This window comes from Eschrichtius robustus, chromosome 13 (genome assembly GCF_028021215.1).
Source record: "Eschrichtius robustus isolate mEscRob2 chromosome 13, mEscRob2.pri, whole genome shotgun sequence".
Classification (NCBI taxonomy): domain Eukaryota; kingdom Metazoa; phylum Chordata; class Mammalia; order Artiodactyla; family Eschrichtiidae; genus Eschrichtius; species Eschrichtius robustus.
The window spans coordinates 41,832,256-41,851,648 of NC_090836.1; the positions used below are offsets into that span (position 1 = coordinate 41,832,256).

At 37.3% G+C, this 19,393-nt stretch overlaps 1 protein-coding gene across 1 annotated transcript in view; it reads left to right on the forward strand.

Moving 5' to 3' along the window:
• Nucleotides 1-19,393, forward strand: part of SPATS2 (spermatogenesis associated serine rich 2) — a 145,428-nt gene that overhangs the window by 65,423 nt on the left and 60,612 nt on the right. The window contains exon 2 of the mRNA XM_068561040.1: nt 1,430-1,700. Coding sequence (XP_068417141.1) covers nt 1,676-1,700 — 25 coding nt within the window. The 5' untranslated portion in view covers nt 1,430-1,675. The remainder of the gene's footprint in view (nt 1-1,429; nt 1,701-19,393) is intronic.

The window sequence follows — 19,393 nt, forward strand, 5'->3', positions numbered from 1 at the left end:
ACTGCAGTGGCTTCTCTTGTTGCAGAGCACGGGCTCTAGGCACGCGGGCTTCAGTAGTTGTGGCACACAGGCTCAGTAGTTGTGGTTCGTGGGCTCTAGAGCGCAGGCTCCGTAGTTGTGGCGTGTGGACTTAGTTGCTCTACGGCATGTGGGATCTTCTCAGACCAGGGCTCGAACCCGTGTCCCCTGCATTGGCAGGCGGGTTCTTAACCACTGTGCCACCAGGGAAGTCCCTGGGCATGTATTTTTTAAATGTTCAGTAATATGGAAATAAAAGCATTTGTATCTTTGCAACTTATAAAAGCTTTCTGTAGTATTGACTAATCCAAATTTTGATGTTTCAGTTTTCCTTATTAAATTAAATTCCCCTTATCCTCTCCCCTCCCCACTCACCCCCTCCCCACCCCAAGTGTCTTGCAACTATATGTGAGCTGGGAAACCTGAGGAGCGGTTAGATAAAGGAAATTCTAGAAGAAGAGAAAAGACCCTTGATTTGGACAGGAAGAGCAGGTGGTAAGAGAGATCTTAGGGAATGATAAGAAGTAATTATTTTAGTCTGTGAAGCAGAGATGGGGATAAGATTTTTTTTTATATCTTATTGGAGTATAATTGCTTTTACAATGTTGTGTTAGTTTCTGCTGCACAACAAAGTGAATCAGCTATAAGTATACATATATGCCCATGTCCCCTCCCTCTTGTGTCTCCCTCCCACCATCCCTATCCCACTCCTCTAGGTCGTCACAAAGCATCGAGCTGATCTCCCTGTGCTATGCAGCTGCTTCCCACTAGCTATCCATTTTACATTTGGTAGTGTATTTATGTCAGTGCTACTCTTGCACTTTGTCCCAGCTTCCCCTTCCCCCCTCCACGTCCTCAAGTCCATTCTCTACATCTGCGTCTTTATTCCTGCCCTGCCACTAGGTTCATCAGTACCGTTTTTTGAGACTCTATATATGTGCATTAGCATATGGTATTTGTTTGTCTCTTTCTGACTTACTTCACTCTGTATGACAGACTCTAGGTCCATCCACCTATTACGTTCCTTTTTATGGACACTTAGGTTGGGGATAAGATTTTGAGTTAGATACAAGCTAAGAAGAATAAGAAAACATGCTTTCTGAACTAAGAAGATGGTTTGATTCTAAGATTAAAGTTTCTTAAAGAGCAAAATATTGCTTTTTTTTTTAAGGTTTACAGTGATTTCTTATTTTTTGAGAAACTTTTTTTAAAAATTGAAGTATAGTTGATTTAAAATGTTGTGTTAATTAAAATATTGCTTTTTACAACTATATACTTTCTAGAGTACTTTCTTTTACTAACTAGTTTCATTTAGAAAAAGTATGAAATAAAGCCTGCGAATATCTCTTAGAAATTTTGTACAACTGTTACTGTAATAGTGAATATGTGTGTGTGTGTGTTTTCCCCCCAGAATCTCCCTGGAAAAAGAGACATGAATGTCTGCAATGATATTTCCTGACAAGAAGTTGATATGAGAGAAGAAAAGGAGATCAACAGCTAGTGAACAGAATTTCGAATAACCAGGATTTTTATATTTATCACCTCCAACTACAGCCTTCTGTTGCCTGTTTTTAAATCAGAGATCACTACAGTCAGAGCCAAGAAAAGGCAAAAGGATACTTTTCTTCTGTATTTTTTGAGATTAAAAAAACCTGAAATGTCCAGGAAACAAAACCAGAAGGGTAAGATTCCATGTGGGCATAAATTGTTAAAAGCATAGTGTGGAGTAATGATCACCATTTCTATCTGTACATAGTTTTGAGTGTTTTGAGTGATGTTATGCTTTTCCTCACCTAGTGCAGTACTACTGATAGTGATAACTTATCTTTCTGTCATGACTGCAATTAATTTTAGAAGAGTATGGAACATTCACAGCTTTATCTGTTGTGCCTTTAACTACCTAAGGATTTGTGGATATTAGATTATAGCTTTTTGTGTTACCAGTTTGGGAATTAATTCATATAACAGTTCCTTTTCTACTCTTATGAACTTATTAATATACTTTTAGGAAAGCCAAATGCATCTTGAAAGTGCACTTTTTGGAGAGTGAACATATGTTATAAGGGGTAGGAGATAACTTACTACAGGATATTCTATATCCCGTGAGTTGATGTTTCTTCGGAGGCAGGAAATGAAGCAAGAGTAAATGCTTCTAGTCATCTATTCCTTCTTTAGCTTTCCTTCCGGGATTATGACTCTAGCTTTTTGTATAAAGTAAAATATAAGTTGCAAAGAGTCAAGAAATATCAAGAGTAGTTATAAGGAGGAAGGGACAACAAAGGCTATGAAGTCACTTCTTCAGCTTTCCAAGAATAGCTGCAAAAATGTAAAGGGACAAATAGCACTAGAACTGTTACACATAACTGGAATATGTTTGTTAAAAGAATGACCATAGCTATCCTGGATTTTTTTCCCCTCACTCAATTTAATTTTCAATTTAAAGTCAATGTTTTTTAATTCAAAACAAAGCTGTAGACCCAGGTCTCACGTGTTAAATATGAAGGAAATGTTTTAAAAAAAATTTTTTAATTGAGTATAGTTTATTTACAATGTTGTGCTAGTGTCAAGTGTACAGCAAAGTGATTCAGGTATATACAGACACACACACACTCATGCACATCCACTATTCTTTTCCATTAGGTTATTATAAGATGTTGAGTATAGTTCCCCGTGCTATAATTAGGTCCTGTTGTTTACCTGTTTTATAGGTATAGTAGTGTGTATCTGTTAATCCCAAACTCCTAATTTATCTCTCCCCACCACTATCCCCTGTGGTAACCATAAGTTAGTTTTCTATGTATGTGAGTCTATTTCTGTTTTGTAAATAAGTTCATTGTATCATTTTTTTAGATTCTACATATAAGTGATATCATACGCTATCTGTCTTTCTCTGACTTACTTCACTTAGTATGAGAATCTCTAGGTCAATCCATGTTGCTGCAAATGACATTATTTCATTCTTTTTTATGGCTGAGTAGTATTCCATTGTGTGTGTGTGTGTGTGTGTGTGTGTGTGTGTGTGTATCACATCTTTTTTATCCATTCATCTGTTGATGGACATTTAGGTTGAAGGAAATGCTTTTAAACTTAATTTTGACTGGCCAAATCAAAAATCTCATTATAAGAAAACAATATACCAGAGCTGCTTATGGTTTTGAAAGCTGTAGTTTCATTGTATAGAAAACCTGTATAAAGAAAATCTGAGATCTAAGGAATGGTTAGATTACTAAAGAAGCTGAACTCTTCTGTGGAGTAAGATTTATCAACTGAAAAGTTTTTAAAATTTCATCTAAAAAGTTTAGCATTTAATTTTTCCTAAAAAAGTTAACTTCAGATTGCTTTGACCTTTTAAAAACTATAGAGTCTTTGTTTATTTCATGCCTGTGTTGTTCCAGAGCTATAAAAAAGTATCATTGCTTTCTATAACTGCTATCCAGTTGCTGTAAAATGAATATAAATTTTAGATCACATCATAGGCATTAAGTGCTAACAAATGTCGATTGAACATAGCCTAGATTTACACTTAGTTGAAACAAAAGAAAGCTTATATGTTGTTAGGACTTTCTCTGAAACAAATATATACATATATATAACTGATATTTGAACCCCCCAAAATACAAAATACTTATAAAATTCTATCTCATTTAATTCATTTATATATATAAAATTTCATTGTTTTGGGTTTTATTAGTCCAAATAATTATACTGACTTTATCAGCTTAGTTAAAATACATTAAAAAGGTAGATACTATGGTAGTTTCTGTTCTCTAGTGACAACTCATTTACTAAGTGTCATTTTGTAATGAGTTATGTTTTTATTCCATGGTAGACCATGTTTCCATATTTTCCTATATCAGTAGTACTGGTAAATTTCTTATTTAGTGAAATATTTAGTGGAGTTAAACTTGTATGGCTTAAATTAAGGTCAATTTCAACTGCAGCTATTGATTGCTCCAAGCCTTTTAGCCAACACCTAGCAGAAGTCAGTTAGATCAGTGCTTCTCAAAGTATGATCTGTGAACTAGAGAAATATTTTAAAATGGAGAGTGTTTAGAAAGTTTTTTTTTCTTTTGATGTGGACCATTTTTAAAGTCTTTATTGAATTTATCACGATATTGCTTCTGTTTTATGTTTTGTTTTTTTGGCCGCGAGGCATGTGGGATCTTAGCTCCCCGACCAGGGATTCAACCAGCACCCCCTGTATTGGAAGGTGAAGTCCCAACCACTGGACCGCCAGGGAAGTCCCTAGAAACTCTTTCATAGTGATTTGACAGTGCTGTAACATCCAAACCCTTTCAAAACAGTTTTATTGAGGTATAATTTAAATACTATAAAATTCATCGATTATAAATGGACAATGTTATTATTTTTAGTAAAAAAAAATTTTTTTGGCCTCGCCGCGAGGCTTACAGGATCTTAGTTCCCCGACCATGGACTGAACCCAGGCCCTCGGCAGTGAAAGCACCGAGTCCTAACCACTGGACTGCCAGGGAATATCCTGTTTTTAGTAAATTTATGCAGTTTTGCAACCATCACCGCAATCCTATTTTAAAACACCTTCCTCACCCCCAAAATTCCTGCTTTCAACCCCAGGCAAACACTGATCTACTTTCTGTGTCTTTAGTTTTGCCTTTTCTAGAGATTTCATATACACAGATTAATACAGTACGGTTTTGTGCCTGGTTTCTTTCACTTAGTGCAATGTTTTTGAGGTTCCTTAATGTTTTTTAATGTATCAGTAGCTTGCCCCTTTTTACTGTTGAGTAGCATTAAGGTATAAAAAGGAAAAACCCTGTTTCTTTTTGCACTCTGCTACTCATGATGTTTGTGTGACCAGAAGTGTGGATGTTTTTCCCACATTGACCAATTCTCTGATACCAGCTGGGTGTCCCTACAATCCAATTCAATTCTGACACTGTCTACTTGGAGTTAGTGTTAGATCCCACAGGTTAAGGGCTCAGTCCCTCAAGACTGCTCCCACTTCAGACACCAATCACGAGTAGTGGATTCCCAAGTTATCCACCCCTCTGTCCAACTTGGCTACAAACGGGTGGTTTCCACGACCCCCTCCTCAGGTTCAGTAATTTGCTATAATGCTCACAGAACTCAGGGAAACACTTACTACTTTTACTGGTTTATATACATAAAAGAGAATGTGATAAAGAATACAGATGAACAGCGAGATGAAGAGGTATATAGGGTGACGTCTGGAAGGGTCCCCAGTGCAGGAGCTTCTGTCTCCGTGAAGTTGAGGTGTACTACCCTTCTAGCACATGGATGGGTTCACTAACCTGGAAGCTCTCTGAACCCCATACTTCAGAGATTTTTTTCAAGGTTTTATCACATAAATGTGATAGAGTATTATTAACTCATCTCTAACTCCTCTCTTTTCCCTTACCCAACGGATGGGGGTGGGGCTGAAAGTTCCAAGCCTTAATCGTGGCTTGATCTTTCTGGTGACCATGCCCCCATCCTGAAGCTGTCCAGGAACCCACCAAGTTGCTTCATTAGAACTAAAGACGCTCCTATCACCCAGGAAATTTCAAGGCATTTATGATCTCTTAGGAACTGGAGTCAAATACCAAATATTAGAACAAAAGATGCTCCTAGCACCTTTATTGCTTAGGGAGTTACAAAGGTTTTAGGAGTACTTAGCCAGGAGCTGGGGATGAAGACCAAAATATTTATTTCTTATTATACTACAATATCACAGGTTATATCACATTTTGTTTCTCCATTTACCAGTTGATTATTCATTTGGATTATTTCCAGTCTTGACTGTTATGAATAATTATAAATCATGAACATTTGCTTACAAGTCTTTGTGTGGGCATATGTTTTTGTTTCTCTTGGGGAAACACCTTGGAGCACAATTGGTTAATTTTCAAAGAAATTGCCATGCTGGACTGTTTTCCAAAGTGGCTGACCATTTTATAATCCCACCAGCAATAAATGTTGGTTTTGGACGTTTCATATCCTTGCCAACACTTGGTATGGTGTCTTTTTTATTATAGCTATTTTACTAGGTGTGTACTGATATTTCATTGTGGTTTTGATTTGTACTTCCTTAATGACTAATAATGTTGACTGTTTCTTCATGTGATTATTAGCCATTTGTGTATCTTTTTGGGTGAAATGTCTATTTAAATTCTTTATTCATTTTTACAAATTGGGTTGTAGGTCTTCTTCCCCCCCCACAAATTTTTTTTAATTGAGGTATAGTTGATTTATAATATTATATAAATTTCAGGTGTACAGCATAGTGATTCACAATTTTTAAAGGTTATACTCCATTTATAGTTGTAAGAATTTTTTATTTTGAATATAAGTCCATTATCAGGTACATGATTTGCAAATATATTCATATATTTTCCCAGTCTGTGATTTGTTTTTTCATTTTCTTAATGGTGTCTTCCCACCGCTCCCCCCCCCCGCCCCCGTACCATGCGGCTTGTGGGACCTTAGTTCCCCAACGAGGGATCAAACCCGGTCCCTCGACAGTGAAAGCGCAGAGTCCTAACTACTGGACCGCCAGGGAATTCCCAATGGTGTCTTTTTAAAAGTGAAAGTTTTAAATTTTGATAAAACCCAGTTTATCTTTTCTTAAAGTATAGTATAGTAAGTAAGGTGTAGGGTAAATCCTCCAACCTTTTTTCCCCCAAAGCTTTATTGGCTATCCTGGTTTCTTTATGTTTCCTTAGAAATTTAGAATCAGCTTGTCAACTCATACAAAAATATCTGCTTGGAATCTGATAGAGATTGCATTAATCAATAGATCAATTTGTGGAGAATTGTTATCTTAACAATAGTGAGTCTTTCAATTCATGAATGTAGCATATCTCTACATTTATTTAGATCTTACTTTCTCTCCGTAATGTTTTATAGATTTAAGCGCACAGACCTTGCAGTTCCTTTGTTGAGTTTATTCCTAAGTAATTTATTCCTTTTTTTTTTTGGTTGCACCAGGTCTTAGTTGCAGCAGGTTGGCTCCTTAGTTGCAGCTCACCGGATCCTTAGTTGTGGCACACGAACTCTTAGTTGAGGCATGCATATGGGATCTAGTTCCCTGACTAGGGCTTGAACCCGCATCCCCTGAATTGGAAGTCGGATTCTTTTTAATTTTATTTATTTATTTATTTATTTATGGCTGTGTTGGGTCTTCGTTTCTGTGTGAGGGCTTTCTCTAGTTGCGGCAAGTGGGGGCCACTCTTCATCGCGGTGCGCGGGCCTCTCACTATCGCGGCCTCTCTTGCTGCGGAGCACAGGCTCCAAACGCGCAGGCTCAGTAATTGTGGCTCACGGGCCCAGCTGCTCCGCGGCATGTGGGATCCTCCCAGACCAGGGCTCAAACCCGTGTCCCCTGCATTGACAGGCAGACTCTCAACCACTGTGCCACCAGGGAAGCCCGGAAGTCGGATTCTTAACCACTGTGCCACCAGGGAAGTCCCAGTAATTTATTCTTTTTGATGCTGTTGTGAATGGGACATTTGATTTTTGTTGTTGTTAAACTCACTTATTAGTTCAAGTAGTTTTTAGTAGATAACTTAGATTTTAAATATATAATCCTATGTCCTCTGTAAATAAAGTTCGTTTTCCTCCTCTCTTCCATTCTAGATGACTGTAATTTCTTTTTTCTTGCTTTTTGCATGGGCTTGAACTTCCAGTACATTGTTACAAAGAAGTGTGAGGGCAGGCATCTTTGCCTTGTTCTCACTCTTGAGGAGGAGCATTTAGTCTTTTACCATTAAGTATGATGTTACCTGTCGGTTTTTCCTAGATACCCTTTATCAGTTTGAAGAAGTTCCTCTCTCTTCTTACCTTGCACCTTGCTGAGTTTTTACATGAATGGGTATTGGGATTTTGTCAGATGTTTTTTATGCATCTATTTCAGTGGTTCTCAAACAAGGATGATTTTGCTGCCTAGGGGATATTTGGCAATGTCTGGAGACATTTTTAGTGGTCACAGCCTGGGGCTAGGGTTCTATTGGCATCTAGCGGATTTAGGTCCAGGATGCTGTAAACATTCTGCACTACACAGGACAGCTCTACACAACAAAGATGTGCTTGTCTTTATTTAAAGTGTCAATACCGCTGAAGTTGAGAAACTCTGATCTCTTGTTATGATCATGTGTTTTTGTCCTTTATTTATATAGAGCATTATATTAATTAATTTTCATATGTTAAACCAATTCTGCATTCCTGGTATGAATCCCACTTGGTCATAGTATATATCTTTTTTTATGTTACTGGTTTCTGTTTGCTAATACTTTGTCATAGATTTCTACACCTGTATTCATGAGAGATATTGGTCTGTAGTTTTCCATTCTTGTGATGTGTTTGTCTAGTATATGATTCGTTCTAGAGAATATGCCATGTGTGCTTTAAAAGAATGTGTATTGATTTGTTGTTGGGTGGAGTGTTCTATCTATGTCAGTTAGGTTGGGTGATCATGATGTTCAAGTCATCTATATCCTTACTAATTTTCTGTTTAGTTGTTCTGTCATTTACTAAGAGGAAAGTATAGAAATCTTCAGCTGTAATTGTTGAATTGTGTATTGTTCCTTTCTATTCTGTCAGTTTTTAATTCACATATTTTAGGACTCTGTTATTAAGTGTATATAGATTAATAATTGTTATATTCTGCTGATGTATTGATTTTCTTATCATTACAAAGTGTTCTTTTTTATCTCTAGTAATAGTTTTTATCTTTAAAGTTTTAGTTTTTCTGCTAGTAATATAGCTGTTCCTGCCCTCTTACAGTTACTGTTTGCAGGGAATATATTTTTCATCCTTTTACTTTCAATCTTTTTGTGTCTTGGAGTCTAAGGGGTGTCTCTTGTAGGCACCATATAGTTAGATCTTGCTTTTTATCTAGTCTAACAACTCTACTTTTGATTATTTAGTCCTTCACATTTAAAGTATTTATCAGTATGATTGGGTTTATGCCTGCCATCTGTTGTTTTCTATATGTCTCATTTTTATTCCTTTGTTACTCCTTTATTTCCTTCTTTTGTGTTAAACATATTTTTTAGTGTGTTTTAATTCCTCTGATTTTTTTTTTTTTTTTTTTTTTTTTGGCTGCGTTGGGTCTTCGTTGCTGCACGCGGGCTTTCTCTAGTTGCGGCGAGCAGGGGCTACTCTTCGTTGTGGTGCGCAGGCTTCTCATTGCAGAGGCTTCTCTTGTTGCAGAGCATGGGCTGTAGGTGCGCGGGTTTCAGTAGTTGCAGCACACAGGCTCGGTAGTTGTGGCCCACGAGCTCAATAGTTGTGGCTCACAGGCTCTAGAGCACAGGCTCAGTAGTTGTGGTGCACGGGCTTAGTTGCTTTGCAGCATGTGGGTTCTTCCCGGACCAGGGATTGAACCCGTGTCCCTTGCATTGGCAGGCAGATTCTTAACCACTGTACCACCAGGGAAGTCCCTCCTCTGATTTTTTTTTTTTTTTTTAACATCTTTATTGAAGTATAATTGCTTTACAATGGTGTGTTAGTTTCTGCTTTATAACCAAGTGAATCAGTTATACATATACATATGTTCCCATATCTCTTCCCTCTTGCATCTCCCTCCCTCCCACCCTCCCTATCCCACCCCTCTAGGTGGTCACAAAGCACCGAGCTGATCTCCCTGTGCTATGCGGTTGCTTCCCACTAGCTATCTATTTTACATTTGGTAGTGTATATATGTCCATGACACTCTCTCACCCTGTCACATCTCACTCCTCCCCCTCCCCATATCCTCAAGTCCATTCTTTAGTAGGTCTGTGTCTTTATTCCCATCTTGCCACTAGGTTCTTCATGACCTTTTTTTTTTTTTTTTTTCCCTTAGATTCCATATATATGTGTTAGCATACCGTATTTGTTTTTCTCTTTCTGACTTACTTCACTCTGTATGACAGACTCTAACTACATCCACCTCATTACAAATATCTCCATTTCATTTCTTTTTATGGCTGAGTAATATTCCATTTATATATGTGCCACATCGTCTTTATCCATTCATCTGATGATGGGCACTTAGGTTGCTTCCATGTCCTGGCTATTGTAAATAGAGCTGCAATGAACATTTTGGTACATGACTCTTTTTGAATTATGGTTTTCTCAGGGTATATGCCCAGTAGTGGGATTGCTGGGTTGTATGGCAGTTCTATTTTTAGTTTTTTAAGGAACCTCCATACTGTTCTCCATAGTGGCTGTATCAATTTACATTCCCACCAACAGTGCAAGAGTGTTCCCTTTTCTCCACACCCTCTCCAGCATTTATTGTTTCTAGATTTTTTGATGATGGCCATTCTGACCGGTGTGAGATGATACCTCATTGTAGTTTTGATTTGCATTTCTCTAATGATTAAGGATGTTGAGCATTCTTTCATGTGTCTGTTGGCCATCTGTATATCTTCTTTGGAGAAATATCTGTTTAGGTCTTCTGCCCATTTTTGGATTGGGTTGTTTGTTTTTTTGTTATTGAGCTGCATGAGCTGCTTGTAAATCTTGGAGATTAATCCTTTGTCAGTTGCTTCATTTGCAAATATTTTCTCCCATTCTGAAGGTTGTCTTTTGGTCTTGCTTATGGTTTCCTTTGCTGTGCAAAAGCTTTTAAGTTTCATTAGGTCCCATTTGTTTATTTGTGTTTTTATTTCCATTTCTCTAGGAGCTGGGTCAAAAAGGATCTTGCTGCGATTTATGTCATAGAGTGTTCTGCCTTTGTTTTCCTTTAAGAGTTTGATAGTGTCTGGCTTTACACTTAGGTCTTTAATCCATTTTGAGTTTATTTTTGTGTATGGTGTCAGGGAGTGTTCTAATTTCATACTTTTACATGTACCTGTCCAATTTTCCCAGCACCACTTATTGAAGAGGCTGTCTTTTCTCCACTGTATATGCTTGCCTCCTTTATCAAAGATAAGGTGACCATATGTGCGTGGGTTTACCTCTGGGCTTTCTATCCTGTTCCATTGATCTATATTTCTGTTTTTATGCCAGTACCAAACTGTCTTGATTACTGTAGCTTTGTAATATAGTCTGAAGTCAGGGAGCCTGATTCCTCCAGCTCCATTTTTCGTTCTCAAGATTGCTTTGGCTATTCGGGGTCTTTTGTGTCTCCATACAAATTGTGAAATTTTTTGTTCTAGTTCTGTGAAAAATGCCTGTGGTAGTTTGATAGGGATTGCATTGAATCTGTAGATTGCTTTGGGTAGTAGAGTCATTTTCACAATGTTGATTCTTCCAATCCAAGAACATGGTATATCTCTCCATCTATTTGTATCATCTTTAATTTCTTTCATCAGTGTCCTATAATTTTCTGCATACAGGTCTCTTGTCTCCTTAGGTAGGTTTATTCCTAGATATTTTATTCTTTTTGTTGCAATGGTAAACGGGAGTGTTTTCTTAATTTCACTTTCAGATTTTTCATCATTAGTATATAGGAATGCAAGAGATTTCTGTGCATTAATTTTGTATCCTGCTACTTTACCAAATTCATTGATTAGCTCTAGTAGTTTTCTGGTGGCAGTTTTAGGATTCTCTATGTATAGTATCATGTCATCTGCAAACAGTGACAGCTTTACTTCTTCTTTTCCGATTTGGATTCCTTTTATTTCTTTTTCTTCTCTGATTGCTGTGGCTAACACTTCCAAAACTATGTTGAATAATAGTGGTGAGAGTGGGCAACCTTGTCTTGTTCCTGATCTTAGTGGAAATGGTTTCAGTTTTTCACCATTGAGGACAATGTTGGCTGTGGGTTTGTCATATATGGCCTTTATTATGTTGAGGAAAGTTCCCTCTATGCCTACTTTCTGCAGGGCTTTTATCATAAATGGGTGTTGAATTTTGTCGAAAGCTTTCTCTGCATCTATTGAGATGATCATATGGTTTTTCTCCTTCAATTTGTTAATATGATGTATCACGTTGATTGATTTGCGTATATTGAAGAATCCTTGCATTCCTGGAATAAACCCCACTTGATCATGGTGTATAATCCTTTTAATGTGCTGTTGGATTCTGTTTGCTAGTATTTTGTTGAGGATTTTTGCATCTATGTTCATCAGTGATATTGGCCTGTAGTTTTCTTTCTTTGTGACATCTTTGTCTGGTTTTGGTATCAGGGTGATGGTGGCCTCGTAGAATGAGTTGGGGAGTGTTCCTCCCTCTGCAATATTTTGGAAGAGTTTGAGAAGGATAGGTGTTAGCTCGTCTCTAAATGTTTGATAGAATTCGCCAGTGAAGCCATCTGGTCCTGGGCTTTTGTTTGTTGGAAGATTTTTAATCACAGTTTCAATTTCAGTGCTTGTGATTGGTCTGTTCATATTTTCTATTTCTTCCTGGTTCAGTCTCAGTAGGTTGTGCATTTCTAAGAATCTGTCCATTTCTTCCAGGTTGTCCATTTTATTGGCATAGAGTTGCTTGTAGTAATCTCTCATGATCGTTTGTATTTCTGCAGTGTCAGTGGTTACTTCTCCTTTTTCATTTCTAATTCTATTGATTTGAGTCTTCTCCCTTTTTCTCTTGATGAGTCTGGCTAATGGTTTATCAATTTTGTTTATCTTCTCGAAGAACCAGCTTTTAGTTTCACTGATTTTTGCTATTGTTTCCTTCATTTCTTTTTCATTTATTTCTGATCTGATCTTTATGATTTCTTTCCTTCTGCTAGCTTTGGGGTTTTTTTTTTGCTCTTCTTTCTCTAATTGCTTTAGGTGCAAGGTTAGGTTGTTTATTCGAGATGTTTCCTGTTTCTTGATGTAGGCTTGTATTGCTATAAACTTCCCTCTTAGAACTGCTTTTGCTGCATCCCATCTCTGATTTTTTTAAAGCTATTTTAAAAATAGTTATTTTATTAGTGATTGCTCTAGGTTGCAATATGCACCTTTAACTTACCACAAGCTACTTCAGGCTAATACTGACTTAATTCTGGTAAAATATAGTAACTTTGTTCTAGTATAGCCTCATTGCCTCTCCTCCTGTTTTGTTTTGTTTTGTTTTATTCTTCTTTTTACAGGGTAATTTTATTTTATTTTGTTTTAAATTTTTATTGGAGTATAGTTGATTTACAATGTTAGTTTCAGGTATACAGCAAAGTGAATCAGTTATACATATACATATACACTCTTTTTTTTTTTAAGAGATGTTACTCTTAATCTGAAAATAGTACTTCAAGACCAATAAGTACACGAATCATCTATTAAAAACATGGATAATATATTTAAAAAAGCAGTTCTCAGAAGATGAAAAGCAAATCATAAATAAACATATAACAAGCTAGTCGACCTCTTTTATACTCACAATAAGAAACTGCTTAGCCCATGGGCTTTGCAAATGTTAAATGATATAACCCAGAATTTGAGAGGATGTGAAGAAACAGACTGTCTTGTTTTTACTGGCTAGACTGTGAATTGGTTACATCAGAAGAGTAGAAGCTTCCCGTGATCCTGAAAAGAGGCTTTTTTAAAAAATTGAGAGGATGTGAAGAAACAGACTGTCTTGTTCTTACTGGCTAGACTGTGGATTGGTTACATCAGTGGAGTAGAAGCTTCCCATGATCCTGAAAAGAGGCTTTTTAAAAAATTAATCCTTCCCTACCAGATGAGGTAGGGAATCCTTCCCTATTCTACTGAATAATATATAAGCCCTAGTTTGTTGTCCAAACATTTATTTCTTTCTTATTTTTTTAAAAATGCAATGAAATAAATATGAGTGTCAAACAAGCCTGGGGAACTGGCTTCAAAACACACGCCAAGCCGTGCAAGAATCACAGCAACATTTATAATCAGTTGTTGCAGACATTACAACAAAAGCTGAGGCAAGACTCATCCTCAGAGGGCTGGAACCCAAGCCAGGCTTGTCACTTGTGACTTCCACCTTGGCCTGAGTGAAGATGTAGACACGTTGAGAATGAACAGAGTATTTTCAGTCAGAAAGACCTGAATTGGGGACCCATTTTCCCTCTCAATGGGAAATAATAATAGTTTCCTTTTTTAAAATTAATTAATTAATTAATTTGGTTGCACCGGGTCTTAGTTGCGGCAGGCAGGCTCCTTAGTTGCGGCAGGCATGCTCCTTAGTTGTGGTTCCAGGGCTCCTTAGTTGCAGCTCGCTGGCTCCTTTAGTTGCCGCACGTGGGCTCCTTAGTTGCGGCACGTGTAATAGTTTCTATTTCATAGCAGTGTTTGAAGTTCAAGAGATGACAGTGTACAGAAATAAGATATTCATATGTCATTTGTTTAGATATCATCTCATGAATAATACTATTTAACACAAAATATTTGGAGACACAGTTCTAAGGGTTTATGTATATTGCCTTGTTTAATTCCTCACAAAAATACCCTCTAACGTAGTTACTTTTCTTATCTCTATTCTACAAATGAGGAAACTGAGGCACGGGGATACTAAATTATTTCCCCAAAGCCTCAGAGCTACTAAGGACCAAATCTTGAATTTGGTGCCAGACTGCGATTTGGTATCCTTAAACAGTCTGCTATATTGCTTCACTTGCCAGGCTTACAATAATAGCTTCATAACCAGCTTAGCAAACTGCAGTTTCTCCTTCTGTTTTGTACTGTTATTTTCACATATATTATATCTATGTATGATATAACTATATATGGTAATTATAACAATATCATGTTATTTATTGCTTTAAACAATCTTATACTTTTGGGAGAAATTTGGAGAAGAAAAGAGAAAAAAATATATACATAGTCTCTTTTTTTAAAAAATTTATTTATTTATTTATTTTTGCCTGTATTGGGTCTTCGTTGCAGGGTGCGGGCTTTCTCTAGTTGCGGCGAGCAGGGGCTACTCTTCGTTGTGGTGCTCAGGCTTCTCATTGTGGTGGCTTCTCTTGTTGTGGAGCACAGGCTCTAGGCGCGGGAGCTTCAGTAGTTGAGGCACACGGGCTCAGTAGTTGTGGCTCGCGGGCTCTAGAGCGCGGGCTCAGTAGTTGTGGCTCGCGGGCTCTAGAGCGCAGGCTCAGTAGTTGCAGTGCACGGGCTTAGTTGCTCCATGGCATGTGGAATCTTCCCGGACCAGGGCTCAGACCCGTGTCTCCTGCATTGGCAGGCGGATTCTTAACCACTGCGCCACCAGGGAAGTCCCCATAGTCTCTTATATTTACCCAAATATTTACCATTTTGAGTACCCTTAACTCCTTCCTCTGGACTTGAGTCTGGTTTTATTTCCTTTCAGCCTGAAGAATTTCCTTTAGTTTTTCTTGTAGGGCAGACCTGATAGGAATAGATTCTTTTAGCCTTTTTAAAACTCTGGAATGTTTGTATTTTAACCTTCATCTTTGAAGGATAGTTTTGCTGGATATAGACTTCTTCTTTGACATTTTTTTTTTTCTTTTAGCACTTAGAATATGCCATTCCACTGAATATGTCATATTATTCTTTGTTTGTGATGAGTCATTTTTCTACTGTTGCTGTTAAGATTTTCTCCTTGTCTTTAACAGTTTGACTGTCATACAGCTTGGTATGGCCCTTTTGGGAATTTCATCAAATGTTGGCCATAATTTCATCAAAAAAATTTTTTTTCTGCTCCTTTCACTCTCTCCTCTCCTGCTAGGAATCCTATTATATGTATAGTGGTAAGCTTGGTGTTATCCCACAGGTGACTGAGGCTCTGTTCATTTCTCTTGTTTTTTTTCTACTTTTCAGATTGTTTAATTTCTGTTGATTTCTTTTAAACTTCACTGATTCTTCTGCCATCTCAGATCTGCTATTAGGTCTATGTAGTAAGCTTTTCATTTGGGTATTGTATTTTCAGTTAGACTTTCTTTTTAGCTCCTTTTCATAGTTTCTATTTCTCTATCGAGATTCTCTATTTGCTGAGTTGGTGTGACCATATTTTCCTTTAATTCTTTGAATATATTTATATTAACTGTTTTGAAGTCTTTGTTAAGTGCACCAACTGAGCCCTCTCAGAATAAGTTTCTGTTGACAGGTGTTTGGGTTTTTTCCTGTATATGAGTGAATCTTTCTTTTCTTAAGGCTTTTTAAAAAAGTGGATAGTTTAGATAATATATCGTGTTAACTCTGGATTGGTATTAATTTTCTGAGGGTATTTAAAGAATTAGTCTGGACTTAAAACTGAAGAATCTACCTCCTCCATGTGTACAGCCACTAATATATCTGCATATTTTTAAATTCTAATTTTTATTTTTTAGCTTTGTTTTTTTAGGGGTTGTCCCTGTGTCTGCAGTGTTTAGTGCTCAGCCAATGATTTGGACCAAGGTTGTGCTCAAACATCTCAAACCTATAGACTCTTATCCTCTGCTGATTGATCTGTTTGGGTTGGGGAGCACATTCAAAATTCAGACAGTTCTCTATTTTGCTTTGACTTTTACTTTCCACTGGTCTCCCCTGTACATGTACAAAGTTTCTCATTTAGTTAGGGATGTGTAGAAAGTTTATCTAGCTTTTCTTTTTTCTGTTTTTTTTTTTTTTTGGCTGTACCATGTGGCTTGCAGGATATCAGGTCCCCAACCAGGGATGGAACCTAGGCCCTCTGTAGTGAAAGCATGGAGTCCTAACCACTGGACCGGCAGGGAATTCCCTATCTAGCTTTTCTATGGCTCTTTCATTTCCAGGATTTCCCTGTTAAATTTCCCATTTGTTTACCACTCAGTCAACCAAGACTCCAGCTTCAGAGTAGCAAAGCAGCAAGTTTTTCTATTCATTTCCTACTGAGTTCTGCACTTGAGCTGATGGAGCTGTGAGGTTTTGCCCTCCTCTCCAGATCAAGGTAGCTTTCTTTGGCAGTAAAGCTGCTGATTTTCATGGTTTGCCCTGCCCTGATAAAGCTGTTGTTCCCCAGGGAGCTGGAGATAGGAGAATGGGAGCAGTCCTAGGCAAGAAGGGTACAGACTCCACTGTTTTGACATAAGGCCCTAGCAGTTTCTCAGTAGTTTGTTGTGTGCCTTTGGTTGATTTCCATAGCCCTGAAATGGTTGGTTTTGGCAGTTTTGTTCAGTTTAATACTTGCGTTTTAAGGAGAGGACTTGCTGCACCCCTCATGCCATCCTAGCCTTTCAGCCCGGTTTTATTGTATTTTATAAAAGCATTGGTCCTCAAAGGATTAGAAATTAAAACAACAACTAGTTCTTTATCATAGATTGTTTGACTAGCACTGAGTTAAGCAGTGGCAACAGAGAGTGGGCCTTTAGACCTTAAATGGTCTACTGGTTCATGTGGCTTACTAGTTAACTAGGTAAAAAATGTTTCTGCCAGAAATCTCCTGTGGGCCTTACCCTTGGTTTATGTATACTGTTTGTTGGACACCTAAATGTCGAAAATCACGAGATAAACAAAAGAACCTGTGAGTAGAACCCAAGGCAAATATTTGAGAACCTATCAGGTTTATAATGTGAATTTATAGTGGAATAGATATACATAACTTTTTACCTTTTCCTGACTGATCTCTGAATCCAGCACTGGATTATAGAAAGCCAACTCTAGGGGTAACCCAAGGTTGGGAATATAGGCGTAGTTGTGATTCCCACAGGTTACTAGTGTATCTTATATTATTCCTAATTGGCCTTTAGAGACTAGAGAAGGGTGAGACCAAACGTTGTAATTTTTTAAATATTTTAAGAGTACTGATTTTGTCAGATAATTTTGTCTCTCAAACTTAACCATGTATCAGAATCATCCTGGATATGGGGAAAAAAACATTCTGAATCACTATCTCTGGGGGTGGTATATTAGACTCTTTTTAACAGTCAGGTTTGCTAATATTGTTCTAGACGTAAAAACTGTTTGCCTATCAGTGTCTAACTATATCAAGTTACAAGGATAAGAGCAAATTCATAAGTAGTTTTTTTGTCGACTTCATCTTGCATTTAAATTTGGTTCTCTCTCTTCCTCTTTTCTCCTTTGTAAAACTATTCAGCTATAAAATACCTCCACATTTGATATTTAAACCTCCGAAACACTAAAACAGCTCACTCAAATTTCGTAGTTGATCATGAATGACCATTTCTTTATCCTGTGGTACCATGCTATCACTTAATTCCTTTGGTACTTTTTGTCTTATACAGAGCTACCTATATGTTTCTCTCTTCCCCTCCCTTCCTCAACTTTTTTTACCTTGTAAAACTGAAATTCTGTACCCACTGAACAGTAACTCCCTATTCTCCCTTCCCCCAGCCCGTGACAGCCACCATCCTACTTTCTGTCTCTGTGAATTTGACTGCTGTTCATAACTCATATAAAAGTGGCAGTCCCTTGGGTGAAGCAAAGAGAATAGAGCAGCTGAGAAGCTGAATGCTGACAAATCCTGGAACCAAGTGGACTGCAGTTGATATAGAAGGCCTTCTGGGGTGTGAGTGGGCACTTGTGATCCCCTTTGCTCTAGGATAGGTTTGAGGTAATGTAGGTGCCTTGGTACAAGCAAACAAATTCTCTCTGGAAGAAGGTAACCTCACAAATTACTTTTACCATAAATTTTAAAAAGAGTGTTTAGTACACAATAAAAAATAATTAGAAACATGAGGCAATGAAACAATAACAATATGGAACAAGAAACAGTAGAAATAGAAATGATACACAGGAGACCCAAATATTGGAATTATCCAAAACAGACTTAAAATAACTATTCTTAAAAGGTTCAATGAAATAAAGACAACTTGGAGAAATTCAACAGAGAACTGGAAATCTTGAAAATCCTACAATCTTGCAAGGATCACACGAGCTAAGTTCTCAACAGAAACAATAGAAGCCAGAAGACAGTGGAATGATATCTTTAAAGGGCTGAGTAAAAATAGCTGCCAGTCTACAGTTCTATACACATCATCTACAGTGAAAATATCCTTCTGGAATAAAGAGGAAATAAATGGTTTGAACAACAACAAAACGCCAAAAATGAACCAAAATAGAAATCATCACTATCAGAACCCCATTGAAAAAAGTACTAAAGGTATTCTGAATACAGAAGAAAGACTACCCAGTTGGAAGGTTGGAGATGCAAGAAGGCATGAACAGCAATGAAAACCACAAATTTGTGGGCAAATCTAAATGAATATTGATTGTATAAAGCAATAAGAATGTTTTATTAAGATTTAAAAATATATAAAGAATAATACAAAATCGATGGCCCATAAGTTTGGAGGGGCATAAGCTTTCTTGCTTTGTCAAGGAAGAGGGTAAAGCTACCAATTAATATTAGAAGTTTCAAGTCAATAATAGATGTTATAATCTCCAGGGAAACTATTAAATTGAAAGTATAGTTACTACATGCTACAACACAGATGTACTTTGAAGATATTATGCTAAGTGAAATAAGCCCATCACAAAAATATAAATACTGTCTGATTCCACCTGTATGAGGTATCTAGATTGGAAAATTCAGAAAAACAGAAAGAAGAACGATGGTTGCCAGAGGCTGGGGGATA